The sequence below is a fragment of the Vicia villosa genome, linkage group LG1, assembly GCF_029867415.1.
Source record: "Vicia villosa cultivar HV-30 ecotype Madison, WI linkage group LG1, Vvil1.0, whole genome shotgun sequence".
Lineage (NCBI taxonomy): Eukaryota > Viridiplantae > Streptophyta > Magnoliopsida > Fabales > Fabaceae > Vicia > Vicia villosa.
Window position 1 is genome coordinate 39,202,829 of NC_081180.1, and position 14,962 is coordinate 39,217,790.

The window sequence follows — 14,962 nt, forward strand, 5'->3', positions numbered from 1 at the left end:
AATTTTAGCAAGTACAAGAAGGATTTAAGGTGATCTTAGAAATAAGATCGAGAATTGCTTTCTTCATCTTAGCATGATTGCTACAACGACCGAGACTTGAATCAGATGAATCTGATTATGAAAATTCGTAAGAATCAGAAGTCGATTTCCACAAACATGTGTTAAGAACTAAAAATGATCTGTGAAACAATGTGGTAATGTATTATTCGTGTAGATTTGTGTTTCTAGTATTGTGAAGAAGAAATTAACATACAAGATAACCACTTTAACTTTCAACTGAGTGAGAAAATAATGAATAATGTATGTACAAGTGAAATAAATCATACATTTTTTTTCTACTTAAAGTATCTTATATATGAAAATAAAATTGGTAGAGGTGTTACATGTCTAAATCAAAGGTAAGGTTAAGAGTGTAAAAAATCAGCCTCACTCAATTTGAATCAAAGAGTACGTCAAAAGATTTTTTTTTCTTCCTAAAATCCAAAATAATTTTTAAATTACCTCTAGCAAAGAAAAAAGTTTGGCTTCTTAATAAGTAAAGTGGACTATTTTGTTTTTTAATTAAAGAAGTCGAGTATTTTAAAATTTTGGAAAAAAGAATTCGAAGAAAAAAAAACAATAACGATAAAATGTGTAAGTAGGATTCACGTCAAGAATAAAAAAAAGCAATAGCGGGAGTCATCATCGTGTATTGTTGTTTGTGATCTCCGAACCCAACACATCACTCTTTTCTGTCGAGATCTCCATCTTCCTCACTCACTCTCTCTGCTTTCTGAACCAAGCAGGTATGTACGCACGCTCGCTCGCTCGCACGTGCCTTCTTCTCATACGCTACTTTCCCTTTACGTCCCTGTTCTGTTTTTTCCACTCTCCGATCTCTCAATTTTCTATCTCTTAACAACTTCAACGACTTTCTATTGTTTATATTTCTGGATTCATCGATCATGTACCTTTTGTTGTTATGTACTCTTGATTATGATTATAGCCTCTGATCTGATTCTTTGAATTTGCTCTCGCCTTTACTTATGCAATTACTTATGTGTCCAGAACGGACGTAGACACACTTGTGATTACATTTAATTTATTCGTATTTTCAAATTACTATTGGTATCGACATATCAGTGTGTCAGTGTCTTGTTTCTAGGGTCCGGCTCATAACTATAGAAGTATAATAAATAGTCTCTAAACTATTCTTCAATCCATCAAGTTGGTTCCTAGATTATTACTCTTTCTCCTTTTTTTGAAAGTAAATGAGAGGCTAACTTGATGTATTGATAATAGTTAGAGAAAATTAGGGTGGAAAACTGATATTTTTTTCATCGCTACCTTAGCTGAAATGTGTCGTTTGTTAATTTTTTCTTCTGCTTTGTATTATTGTGAATTCTTTTGCAGATGGCAATGCAGGAAGAGAGCGCTGCTCCTAGTCCTCAAGTTGTTGGCAATGCTTTTGTGGAGCAATATTATCACATTCTGCATCAATCACCTGACTTGGTGCATAGATTCTATCAGGATTCAAGTCTCTTAAGCAGATCAGACAGCAATGGTGTGATGAAGACTGTAACAACCACAAAAGTATGTTTAGGACTCACATGTATAATTAACTTCTTTGAAATTATATGATTAGATTATTGGAATGCAAGTGTTTATAGAACAATTATTAAAATCAATAGATCTATTATGGGTTTAATCCTTCTAGTGATGGGTCTAGAAACTTTAATTTGTAGGGTCAATACTCATATCATATACATAGTGGGTTAAAAGGTGAGTGGGGGAAATATTCATATTTATTTATTCAAAATTGATAATTGTGGGATGTTAGCGGGTCTAGTTTGTTCAAAATTCATATCCCCTAAGAATCTGCTCACTAATGCATGCTTTGAGTAACCTTGGTTCTTGACCTCTTGTATTCTTCATCTATGTTTACCTATGTACTTGTGGTTTATTTTCAACTCATTAATTAGAAGGAAATAACTGTTGGATCAGGCAATCAATGAAACAATTGTTTCCCTGAACTATGAAGATTGTACTGCAGAAATAAAAACTGCAGATACTCAGGAGTCCCATGAGAACGGTGTGATAGTTTTAGTAACTGGATGCTTAACTGGGAAGGATAATGTGAGAAGGAAGTTCGCACAGACATTCTTTTTGGCTCCACAAGACAAAGGATATTATGTCTTAAATGACGTCTTTAGATATATTGAAGAGAATGATGCCCCACAGTTAAATTCTGCTTCAATAAATGTCACCAATGAAAATTCCGAGGCTGTTCACATACCAGAGTCAGGTTAGTATGGATTTTCTCCATATGCATACATTCAACAATTATTTGTTTTGCTTAAACCTCATTTTGTTATTGTTTCTAGAGGATATACACCCTTCGGAACATCTTGTGGAAGACCCTGCAACATCCGCAGAGGGTGAAAACTTTAATAATGGTGCTGAAGTTTATCATCCTCAGGAAACCAAGGAAGATGTGTCGGTTATTGATGAAGAGGTTGTCGTACCGATCACTGATTTAAGCGAGAATGATATTGTTACAATTCATGATTCAACTCCTGCAGTCCAGGATGACGCACAAAAGACATCATATGCATCCATAGTGAGTTTATCCTTGTATATTCTGTTGCGTTTGTGATACTCTTCTGGTCTTTAACATTTGTTAACTTGCTAAATTTTGCTGATGTGAAGGTAAAAAGTAAAACAGCAACCGGTCATGTCTATGTTCCCAACCGAGCCGCAAGAGTTGCATCTGCTAAATCCAATGAACAATGGCAAGCTACCGCAAAATCTACTCATAGACCTGAGGCATTTGCTCCTAGTAGTGATAGTACACAAGGGAGTAGTGATGTTCCTGAAGCAGGTGTTTATTGATGCTTATAGTTGACTACTATTTTCATTTCTGACCCTGTGATTTATTCATATTCCTCTTATTTGTTTAAATCTGATGTTGACTTAAGCGGAAGAGATTCAAAATAACCCCGTAAATGAAAAGAGACTAATGAATTGATGAGTTTATAACTTCATGTATCATAGTGGGTTGAATTTTAGTTTGAAAGTTGACTGACTTGCATTTTGCTACAGCTGAAGGTCATTCCATATACATACGGAACTTGCCATTTAATGCAACAATTGAACTTCTTGATGAGGTTTTTAAGAAATTTGGTCCTATTAAGCATGGTGGAGTCCAAGTAAGAAGCAGTAAGGTCTGTGAATGTCACTATCTGCACTTTGAAATAATATGAGCATTATCTGAAGCAAGCTAGTAAGCTAATTTGTAATTTTGTCTTCTTTCAGCATGGTTTTTGTTTTGGCTTTGTTGAATTTGAGGAAGTGAGTTCTGTGCACAGCGCACTTAAGGTACAAACTGTTCTTTTCCAACTGTTGATTATAGTTTTGCACCTTTGTTTGTACATTTGACAAGGAAAGAATTATTTGTTATCCATCAGATAAGATTAACTTCAATTTTGAATGAAATATAGAATTTTTGTAGCCAATAAATAGTTGTATGGCACTATCTTCTATCTATATTCCCTCTGTAGCTCCTGAGTTCCAGCCTCTGAAAGGAGCAGTTCTGGGTCTTGAACATTCAATAGTTGAATGAGCTTTGCAGTGTCTCAAATTTCGATAAGTTTCCTCCATCCCTTTGATCAGGTTTTTGATAGAACCCACAAATTCGTATAAGCGAAACAGTATATTATTGAATGAAAATATGAGCTCATAACCCTTACAATTGAGAAATAAATGTTCCAGAGCACAGACTCCCGTCCAGAGAGATATTCTTTACAACAAACTCACTACAATAATCTCTCTACCTTTCCTTCCCTCTGTCCCCTCTTATTACCGTGCCCCTCCGACAGAATGGCAACATACTGCCCCATCACTACAAATTCCCTACTAAACCTCTCTACTGGGCTAAGTTCCAAATCCAGTGTCCTATCAATTTTCTTCCATTCATTTTCTTTTTACTCATCTTGGATTAAGAATCAGAGAATGGAGAACAAGTCAACTTAATTGTTCATATTTTTACTCTTTTTTCCCGCTAAAGATAATGATACCTTGTGATATAACTATAAGTTCACTATATCAGCTCTAAGCCCTTGAATTTTAAATGGTGGCTGGTTCAAATGAACTTAACCATATAATGGCTTATCCAGTGTAGAAACTCTACAAAGAAGCACACACCCCTCATAGGAACTCTATCCAGGTTATTAGAAAGTAGCTTTGTACTGTGCTACTGCTTTATAGAATGTATGCTATTTGTAAAGATGTTACCAAATGGTATTTTGGATGTTTTTGGCTTTGTACTTTCCCCATATTAGGTTTCTGATTCGAATCAGATGCTGGGGGACAGAAACTTGTACTCACATGTCTAGGTATCTAGTTTTAGTATCTGTTTCGCCATAACCATAAGCTTGCAAGGATACTGCTCGTTTGATACGTTTATGTTGTTTAACTAGTATATCATTGTACTTGCATATAGGAACGGCAATCACCAGCCATTCTAATAATCCTGAAGCATATTTATGATATTTTGTACTTATCTGTGATTGCACAGCATGACCTGCTGAAGTCTAGTTACGTGTACAGTAGATTTTACGAAATTTAACTTCATTTTCAGGCGTCACCTATCACTGTTGGTGAGCGACAGGCTGTTATTGAGGAAAAGATATCCACTACACGAGGTATACTGTTGTCAGTTTTAATTTTTATGTTTAGTTAACATGATTTATTATTTGACGCATACTACAAAGGCTATCAGATATATGTTGATCATGCTCATTTTTGTCACTTTTAATCTTATTCTAGTCAGCGATGGCGGAAGAGGGAGGTATCCTTCAGGAAGAGGTGGTTTCCGAAATGAGGGTTTCAGGGGGCGCGGGAGATTTGGTGGTGGACGAGGTTATGGAAGAAACGAATTCAGGAACCAAGGGGAATTCTCAGGACGGCCTAGGAGCTCTCATCGTTCAAGTCAAAATGGAGGTGGGCGTGGTGGACGTCATGGTGCAGGGAACCATAATGTTACACCGTCTACTACAGAGTGAGCACATTGGTTAATAATAGATAAAGAAGAAAACAAAACAAACGCCGGTGATAAATTTTTTATAAGCCAAACACAAAAACCTCTTTGTCTTCCCTTGTTTAGGCACAAGTGCAATATTTCATAATTGCAATTTGCAATCATTCAAATAGAAGATGAGTGAGTTCATCAACCCTTCAGAAGTGTTATGTATTGGTCATGTAATTTTTGTTTTCCACTTCTCGTCCATCTCCCATACTGTTAGAGTCATATTGAGCAAGAGTTTTCCTCTTCCTCTGATTGAGTTAACATAAATCTCCAATGTGGAAGTTTGCCTTGTAAATTGATACTATGTGAATTCCTTTTCTCTTTGTAATAAGCTTAATGGAAATGGAAACTATTTATGATTGATGAGGTGAGTGTTAGAAGACTTTTTTTACATGTTCTGTGCATTTGCTTTAGTTGACATGGTGTATTGAATGTTGCTTGTAATGGCATAGAAAACAAGTCTTCATCCAGGAAAAAAAAACTTCACGCACTTGTGCATCTCATGTTATGTGATTAGGATGAGACGATTCATGTTAGAATTCAATATTTGTAATGTGAGTCTTTTAATCAAGATTGGATATAGTTGTAGAAAATTTAAGCTTCCCAAATGTCAGGAATCTAGATTCAGAAAAACTGTTTTGTGGATGAGGACATGTATCAAGAAAGCTCCTTTGATGTTAGATATATACCCAAGCTAGGTGAAGGACATGTATCACCTCTTGCTAATCTGGTGACTAAGAAAGCAGATTTCTATGCTCTCAATCAGAGGCATCCCTCAAAGCTCTTGGTCCAGATGGATTCTGGGTGATGATATCTACGTTCTAATAAAGCAAGCTTTCAAAAGTATTTAAAATATGAAATATTTTGTATCCTTTTGAATATGTATAAGATTGATAAAAATGAATGTCAGAGATTAACTAGTAATTTGTAGTAATTTTTTTTCAAAAGAATAACTAGTAAAACATAATGGAAAATCACCTAATAAAAAAATTGTGTCCATTTATAAAATCTTAACAATATTAATAATATAAAAATAACATAATACAATATCAATTAAAAAAAATATAAACAACAACTTAGACATGAAGATCTAGAAAAACAGTTGGTAGGATAGAAATGATATTTTAAATCGAAAGTGTTGAAAAAATGAAAATTGATTGCTATAAATAAAAATAATGATAGAGAAAAAATAGAAATAAAAGAAAATAATATAAATGAGCCTAATTATGGAAAAAAAAATGAATGAAAAGAAAAATAATATAAATAAGCATAATTATAAAAAAAAATGAATAAAAAGAAGAAAAAAAATGATAGAACCGAGTGGACACATAAGATAAAGAATTTGTTGAGATTTAGTAATTTCACCTCATAATTATACTGTTAAATATTTTTCAAGTATATTTTAGATGATAAAAAATTTATTTGAAGGCTTGGAGTTTAGGAACCTTTTTGTTCGAAGGATGTTTCTTTTGCTGTGTTATTTGTCTATTTTAGATTATCTCATGTATTATTTCTATCTATTTTTACATTATTGGAGTACATTACAAGAGTTTAATAAATTTGAGTGAGATTATTAATAATAATTTTTAAAGAAAAAGTTTCTTTTAATCTATTTTACAAAATATTTCATTAAAATCTATTAATTTTTAAATATTAAGACTTCTTTTAACTTTGTAACAAATTTCAATTAAATACCAACTGATTTTCTTGTCGTAAAAGAAATTATAATTTCTCTTCATTAAAATACAAAATTTATTTAAATATTAAAATTCTTGAGTAGCAGAAAAAAAAAAAGTCTTATCATTATTTTTTCCTAATTTTTTTTTAAACCTCAATTTAATACACCTATAAGCATATATAAAGATTCACTATTTCACGGTGAGCAAAATAAAACCCCATTGTCCCCGTTACTTCCTGCGTGCTCAAAACCCAGAACCTAAACCCTAAAACCCTCTTTCCCTCTCTCGCATCAATGGCTGACTCTATCTTATCGATTCAATACCTCAAAGATTTCATTGATTCTCAAATCAATGACGACAAGAACTGGGACTTCAATGTGGTAACATTTCTTTCTTGCGCACTCTCTTATTTGATTTCTTTTTTCTATGTTCTGCTTCTTCTTTTTTCCTTGATCTGTGTTCATATGTGATTGAAAATGATGTGTAGTTTGATTATATGTCATCACACCAATTTGATAACTCTATGCCTTTTTTTTTCCGTGAAACTGAAGTATCTGTTGTGTTCAACCCTTAACTCTGTTGTGATGGTTTATCAGATTGCGTGAATGTATATTTCGATGGTTTTTTTTTATGACATAGTGTGGAGTTTCAATTTATTGGACTCAAAGATCCTTTAAAATTGTGTAACATATTTAGCTTCTGTGAAGTTATGAATCCTTGTAGATTGTGAGGCAACTGATGGTTGTATTCACCCCTGGATTTGTGTGTATTTTTTGACCTAGGAGTGCTAAAAAGATGTTGTTACTTTTGGATAGTTTTGTTCATATCACAATTGAGTATTTTAGGGGTGTTAATTAAAATAATTGAGAAATGAAATAGTGCAGATGTTTGTTTTAAGTTGGGTGCATGAAATAGAGGAGTGTGTCGGGCGTTATTTGTTTAAGGAATATCCAATAAAGCTCAAACTGGTAGAGAATCGTATGGTTGATTGGCGGAGATACAAGTCAAGAACATACACGTGTCGGAAAGAGAGAAGTGGTAACTCTTAGTAGTGTAATGGAAAAGATGCTAAAATATTGTCTTATTTTGTGTTGGCATGTATAGAGAAAGCCTATAGAAGGAAGTTCTTGTCAGAAAAGTATACTAGATGAAATTTTGATTTTTAATAAAAGAGAATGAAACAGATGAACATTAAGAAGAATTTTGAATTTAATATTTTGTGACAGGATATCATGCATTTGCCACTGTCTGATCTATGTAGTTGATCTTATCTGAGTATAAACAGACTTCTGATGTAAGCAGTCAATCTTGCCTTTTGCATCTTTAGCAATAATGGGAATGCCTTTAGTTTCATATTCGAGTTCAATCATTCTCATGTTAAAGCGTAAGACATTATCGACTGTAAGCAGTCTTGGTGGGTAACTTGCATGATTTCTAACTATTGCAGCAGTCAAATGATAGTCAGATGAACACAAATTGATTATCCAAGGAGAATGAGTATGCTGAACTACATATGTCATTTACTCGCTTAGAGTTAGAATAATTGAGGAGCTTTTGATTAAAAAGGTTAAATTTCAGGCTTAGTTTAAATGAGTTGGTTTTAATTAGAGTGTGAATAATAAGATTGTAACATTCAGCCATTTAGTGCTTTTACTTCATTTAAATGTCCTGTCCTGTTAATTCATGTTTATATCTTGGAGCTTGATTTAGCTTAGCATGAGTTTTGAGAATGTCTTTATTTCCTTTCAGAAATTGCTTCGTGCTGCTGGATTGTTTGCAGGATCAATAGTCCTAATGCGAAACTATGGTGACCTTATGGCAATCTAAGAGTAGAAGACTCTGTTGTCCGTAATGAGTTGCTGCTATTATCTACTTAAACCTTAATGTCTTGGCTGTAGTTTCAATCTTAAATGAGCAGGATTACTTTCAGGCTTTTGATTAAGCGATTATCATGGTATTTTCAATATGGTTATGTTGACTTTGTGTCTCTGCACATTTCCTTGTGCTGAAATGACTGTCTTTTGATATGAAATAGACTATTTTTGCATTCTTAAATTGTGAAGGTTTAAAGAACAATAATAGCAGTCTCCTGATTATCCATTCTGATTATCTAGGTTTGTGTTTAAGCAAATTATCTTCGCCCGGTTGTTCTGATTTAATAAATGAAGGATGGGATAGTATGACAAGTTTAATTTCATATTTGATTTTAGGAGAATGCTCTTTGTTACGAAGAGAAAAGAAACGAAAAATCAAGAATTACACTAACCCCTACCCATGATTCAGTCAAATGCCGCATTTTTGCTTTTTTTTTCTAACTAATGATTCTGCCCTTCGTATCATATTGTGCAACATAGCATGGCTCTTGATTTTAAAATTGTATAAATAAAATAATAAAAATATAAAGCAAAATTTCTACTCTTTTAGTCTCAGAATAACCAATATATTTGACATTAAAAATGTTTCAAAATAACCATTTTTTTTTTAATTTTCATTATAATTTGCAAATATTTGATATGGACATTTTAGTTAAAGCACTCTATCATTTTCATTTCATTTACTTTAGGACCGCGGTGATACAACTAGAAATCAAAATGTTACTAGAAATCAAAATGTTACAAACTTAAATTTTTAGTGTCATACTAATAATTTTAAGTGAGGCACTGACTGTATAAATGCATTGACGGTTCAAGAACCCTGGTTGTAATATCTATGGTTCTATGGTTTAAATATTTAGCCTTTAAATGGTTGTAATGCACTGACTGTATAAATGCCCTTGTTGTAATATCTATGGTTTAAATATTTAGCCTTTAAATGGTTGTAATGCAATGACTGTATAAAGAACCCTGGTTGTAATATCTATCGTTTAAATATTTAGCCTTTAAATAGTATAATAAAATATTTATATATAATGCAAATATTTATTACTAATTTATTCTTTAAAATCTTATGGTGAGGGATTTTCTTGAATTCACACCCTTCCTTCAAAAGAATCTAATTGAGTTATGAAAATTTTCAAGTCCCAATAATTGTATCAGAGTCAACTCTCAAATAAATATCTTCTTTTATTTTAATTTATTTGTAAAAGTGAGTGAATTAGTTAGATAATTGAAATAAAAAAAATTATATTGATAATTTTTTTTAAACTTTATTACTTAAAATTTAACAAAATTATAGTACTAACTTTATCATTATCATTAAGATAATTGAACAATTCACAAGTCCTTTTTTATAAATCTCTTAAGATTATTAAAAGAATCACTTAAAATTTAACAATTTTTTATTTTTTTGGATTACTAAATTTAACAAAATTATATTACTAACTTTATCTTTATCATTATCATTATCTTTTACAATCTTTATGATTGTTATTATGATCATATTAAACTAATTATAGAAATACTGTACAAGTTTTTGTTATATTAGTGAGTATACATAACTTATCACAAAATAGGACAAGATATAGCATTAAGTTTTAACAACTACTCAAACTCGGAAGTATTTTTTTAATCAGAGAGAAAGAATGACAGCTGTTAAAGCTGAAGTTAGTATTAATTTTTTGACATGGAATGGAAGGAAGCACGCTATGAAGGTTGCAAGAATAAAGGAAGTAGAAGTGAGGTACTTTCTTCATGAGGCGCCATGCATGATGATCTAACCATAGAAATAAGGTAATTTAGGTTCGCATACATATGCGCAGAATATTCCTTCGTGGACCCTATTTCAACGGCAACGAACGAACGATCCACAAATATCAATTTACCATTTTCAACTCATTTATTATTATCATTATCCTCACAAAGACTCATTTTATTGGACTATTACAAACAAACAAACAAAATGAACTGAGTGAGGAGGAACAAAAACAAACCCATCATCGACACCTCAATGGCATTGCCTTCACCATCCAGTAAGAATCTATTCTAACCGTTCCTTATATTTCTTGCCCTGGGTTTCTGGAATCTATTTTCTTTCTTTTTTATTATCTTTTTTAATCATCCTTTATCGTTTTGTTTATAAATAAATCCATGATTGGATTTGGACCTACCAACTTGCTTTTGTAATTCATTTAATTCTTCAAATTCTAGGTTTTATATATTATCATTATCACAATTACAATTCTGTTTCTTTTGTTGTTTATTCTACCTGCTAGCTTCTATGTTTCCCGCTAAATATCTGATAACTTGGTGTAATAAATCTAAACAAAACAGGTTTTGCCCCTTTTGTGTTTCTATTGCTCGTCATTGGGAGCGCGTCGGCAAGGCCTCTGTATCCACTTCCTGGCAAAGGTAATGATGGAACTAGACAGCCTCTTCAAACTTTTCGCCCATATAATATTGCCCACAGGGGTTCAAACGGAGAACTTCCCGAAGAAACTCATCAGGCTTACATGGTAAAATTGCATTCCATTTTAAATTATGCACATACTAGTATTTGGTACAATATAGATAGCATAGTTGGTGTTGTTTTCATGTTTGGTTTATTTATACTTGCCTGATAATAAATTTCCTTTGCAGAGAGCTATTGAGGAAGGTGCGGACTTCATTGAAACTGATATCTTATCTTCCAAAGATGGTGTTCTTGTATGCTTCCATGATGTTACCCTTGATGATACTACTAACGTAGCAAATTACAAAGAGTTTGCTGGTCGTAAAAGAACATATGAAGTTCAAGGGGTCAATACCACTGGATATTTTATTGGTACGGATGCTATTCTTTGTTAAGTGCATAAATTTGAAATGTATCTCAGATTTCATTGTTGCTAGTGACGTCTATTCCGGAAGGTCAGCTCATGTTTCAAGTTAGCTACTTGTATTGAAATTGAATGTTTTCTTGGGCAGCTAAACAAATTTGGTTCTTTTTGTAGGAATCTGATGAGTTACATTATTTTCTTGAATTACTTGATTGCATTTCTTAGTTTTCAATAAGATTTATGAACATTAATCCATAGTCGTAATTGGACAGAATCAGAAATAATATTCCGTTTTTTCATCCAGTTTCTTTGTCACAGTTAAGTGAATCTAATTTGCTAAAGTAATTCAACTATTTACATGTTTGCAGTGGATTTCACATTAAAGGAACTAAAGTCATTGAGGGTGAATCAGAGGTTTAGCTTTAGGGATCAACAATTTAACGGTTAGTCTCTCCCTATACTTAGTAGCTTCTTGCATTCTATTGTGTGTAATTTCTTCATCTGTTTGAATTTTTCATACATAACATATTGACTATAAAATATTCCGTTGCCACCTGGTATTTCTAAACTTGTTGTAAATAAGATTTTTAGTTCATGATAGATTTTGATAAGAACTGGTATTGATACTGAGAATAAGATAGATCTGGTATTCTTCAAAACCCTGTTGTTCTCTCTGATTTTTCCTCCCTTCACTTGTTCATGCTTCTTTTCCTTTTCTATTTGGTCTAACTCAACCCCGACAAGTTTGGTTTGTAAGGCGAGGGGTGTCACATAATTATAAAGTCACTTTCATATCTATTCGATGTTGAACTCTCAACACACCATCTCCTGCCCAGATCTAGACATCAGGTCTGTGGCCTAAGTGGCCCGATTGCGGGTAGTCCGGCGTATCTTGATAGACTTCGTACCATCTTAGAATTTGGGCTGATCTAACTCAACCCCTACAAACTCAGTAAGGTGAGGGATGTCTCTCACTTATAAAGTCACAAGTCTCATCCGATGCACCCGTCATTGCATAATTCTCCTCTTATAACTTCATGTCACATGCACATTCTGTTACACTTTCTCCACCATTTCTCGCCTACTCCTAGCAGTATTCCTAATCTCTTCACATAAACATACATTTCTCGTGGCCCAATACTCTTCATCTCACACTCCTTTCTTTTCTTCTCTCATATTACATGTGCCAAAGCCCTATCAGGTTTTGAAATGAATCGCTGATTTTTTTTACAGGAACCTTCTACTGATGACTTATTTTTCTTACATTGAACTTATTCATTGTGGCACCCCTAAAAATAGCTAAATTTATTACTTAATCTTTGGAATCTCTTTCAGGAAAATTTCAAATAATCACTTTTGAAGAGTTCATTACCATAGCATTGGACGCACCCAGAGTTGTTGGAATATATCCTGAAATAAAAAATCCAGTACTCATCAATCAGCATGTGAGTATTTCTCTCTATAATCCAACTTATGTCTGTAGCAGAACAACCTATATATTGTCCAACAAAATAATATAGTATATTTCATTCCTCCAGCCTTGTTGTATATATGTATCTGATGGTTGGTGCTAGTGATATCTTATACAATCAATTAATTGAAATATCTTGTTACAGAAAAATATATTTTAATCAGCATTCTTTAGAGGTTGTCTGCTTTCTGTTCATTAAATTGATTAATAACACAGGTGAAATGGTCGGATGGAAAAAAGTTTGAGGACAAATTTGTGGAAACACTTCACAAATTTGGATACAAGGGTTCATACCTGTCAAAAAATTGGTTGGAACAACCTGTATTTATTCAGTCCTTTGCTCCAACTTCACTTGTGTATATATCAAATCAAACAGACTTGCCCAAGTTGTTTTTAATCGATGATGTTGATATTCCAACACAAGACACCAATCAGGTGAGTGATGTAGTTTACCTTGGCTCATCACTTAATTTTACACAAATTGATGTACTTTCTTAATTTTTTCCAAAAGAAACTCCATTTAATGTTATACAATGTTGTTTTCCAATTATAAGTGTGTGTCACAAAAGCCTAACAGTATAATAGTACTGTAAATGATAATATGCAGTCATATTGGGAAATTACATCTGATACATACCTAGACTACATAAAGCAATATGTTGTGGGAATCGGACCTTGGAAGGATACGATAGTTCCTGTGATGAATAATTATGCGATGACTCCTTCCGATCTTGTTTCCAGGGCACATGCTCGTAATCTGCAGGTACGTTTCTTTGTTCAAACCTTGTTTTCTTTCACATATATATATATATATATATATATATATATATATATATATATATATATATATATATATATATATATATATATATATATATATATATATTGTTTATTTTTTAAAGATCGTGTCAATCTATTCATGATTTCGTTGTATTGCATGTTCTGTGAGCAGGTGCATCCATACACTTATAGAAATGAGAACAAGTATTTGCATTTCAACTTTAGTCAAGATCCGTACAAGGAATACGATTACTGGATCAACAATATAGGAGTTGATGGTCTGTTTACAGATTTCACTGGTAGTCTTCATAATTTTCAGGAATGGACTGCTCCTAATCATCAGGATAGCAATACTGCATCCAAGCTCTTACATGAAATTGCTTTGTTGACATCCCCTTATGAATGATTTTTAGATGTCAGATATTATGTAAAAAGTATGTGTGTTCAGTGCTTGGATTGACTTATTTTATGCTCAAAAGCTTATTTCAACATGTTCAAGAGGGCATTTGATTGAAAAGACATATTTTTTCCAAAAAAAAACTACTTGACTGTTTGATAACTTCTACGGTATTGCTTGGGAGATTCTGGTATCCTATATTCCACGTATATCATTTCAATGCTTGTTTTGATAATATTCTGTGAAAACCCCTAGAACCAAAGGTGGCATTAGCAGTTCCATCGATGAGTTTGTTTGAAGCTGTGATGAAAAATATGGCAACAAGCAGGCTGTAGTCTCGCGTCCTGCTTGTATGTCTATGGGTATGATTGTTTCAAGTTATCAAATAACTTTCTTTGGAATCATATTCTCTAGGAAAAAGTTTACAAAATTTCTTTAATTGAAAAATTATAAAAAATAAAAATAAAATAAATATGAGTAGAGACGGGAAATTAAAGCTAGTTGAACTTTATTTATGCGAGAATGTTAGATTCTCATCCTTTAAGTATGGGAATAAGATTGAAATTTAGTCAAAAAGGTTTTGTCTTTCGTGTAATATCTTCCTAAGAAGTTTTTATTTGGTTCTTGAGTTTATCCGGTTAAAAAATTTGTTTGATTTTTGAGATTATTGAGGTAAAATTTCTACTTAGTTTATGAGTTTTTCATGTTAAAAACTCTAGTCTGGTTATTCTAACCCTCAATAACAATGTTTGGTTCCTAAGCTCATCCTGGTGTAAAAGTTTTGTTCGGTTTTGAGACTAGTAACAAAATAGCAATCACTCAATCTCTTGTCTCCAAGAGTCGCTCAATATTCTCTCTTAAAGATCCAAGTCAATTGAAT

General features: G+C 32.7%; 2 protein-coding genes across 2 annotated transcripts; both read left to right on the forward strand.

Annotated features, from left to right (window-relative positions):
* The first annotated feature begins 626 nt into the window (after positions 1–626).
* LOC131634783 (nuclear transport factor 2) lies at positions 627–5,428 on the forward strand. Its single transcript, XM_058905410.1, has 9 exons — positions 627–785; positions 1,393–1,572; positions 1,984–2,284; positions 2,364–2,599; positions 2,689–2,860; positions 3,082–3,203; positions 3,295–3,357; positions 4,619–4,682; positions 4,807–5,428. Exons 2-9 carry the CDS (start codon positions 1,393–1,395, stop codon positions 5,040–5,042), a joined length of 1,374 nt encoding a protein of 457 aa, XP_058761393.1. The 5' UTR covers positions 627–785; the 3' UTR covers positions 5,043–5,428.
* Positions 5,429–10,386: 4,958 nt separating this feature from the next.
* LOC131634789 (glycerophosphodiester phosphodiesterase GDPD6) lies at positions 10,387–14,244 on the forward strand. The gene is made up of 8 exons (XM_058905416.1): positions 10,387–10,651; positions 10,953–11,134; positions 11,259–11,442; positions 11,803–11,877; positions 12,770–12,879; positions 13,122–13,340; positions 13,513–13,668; positions 13,858–14,244. Exons 1-8 carry the CDS (start codon positions 10,630–10,632, stop codon positions 14,089–14,091), a joined length of 1,182 nt encoding a protein of 393 aa, XP_058761399.1. The 5' UTR covers positions 10,387–10,629; the 3' UTR covers positions 14,092–14,244.
* Positions 14,245–14,962: the final 718 nt, after the last annotated feature.

Bases quoted from the DNA above. Each gene is read 5' to 3' on its own strand.
- LOC131634789 (XM_058905416.1), top strand. From the start codon at position 10,630: ATGGCATTGCCTTCACCATCCA. The intron at 10,652-10,952 runs GTAAGAATCTAT...TAAACAAAACAG, and splicing joins GGCATTGCCTTCACCATCCA to GTTTTGCCCCTTTTGTGTTT. The intron at 13,341-13,512 runs GTGAGTGATGTA...GATAATATGCAG, and splicing joins CAACACAAGACACCAATCAG to TCATATTGGGAAATTACATC.
- LOC131634783 (XM_058905410.1), top strand. From the start codon at position 1,393: ATGGCAATGCAGGAAGAGAGCGCTGCTCCTAGTCCTCAAGTTGTTGGC. The intron at 2,861-3,081 runs GTGTTTATTGAT...ATTTTGCTACAG, and splicing joins TAGTGATGTTCCTGAAGCAG to CTGAAGGTCATTCCATATAC. The intron at 3,204-3,294 runs GTCTGTGAATGT...GTCTTCTTTCAG, and splicing joins TCCAAGTAAGAAGCAGTAAG to CATGGTTTTTGTTTTGGCTT.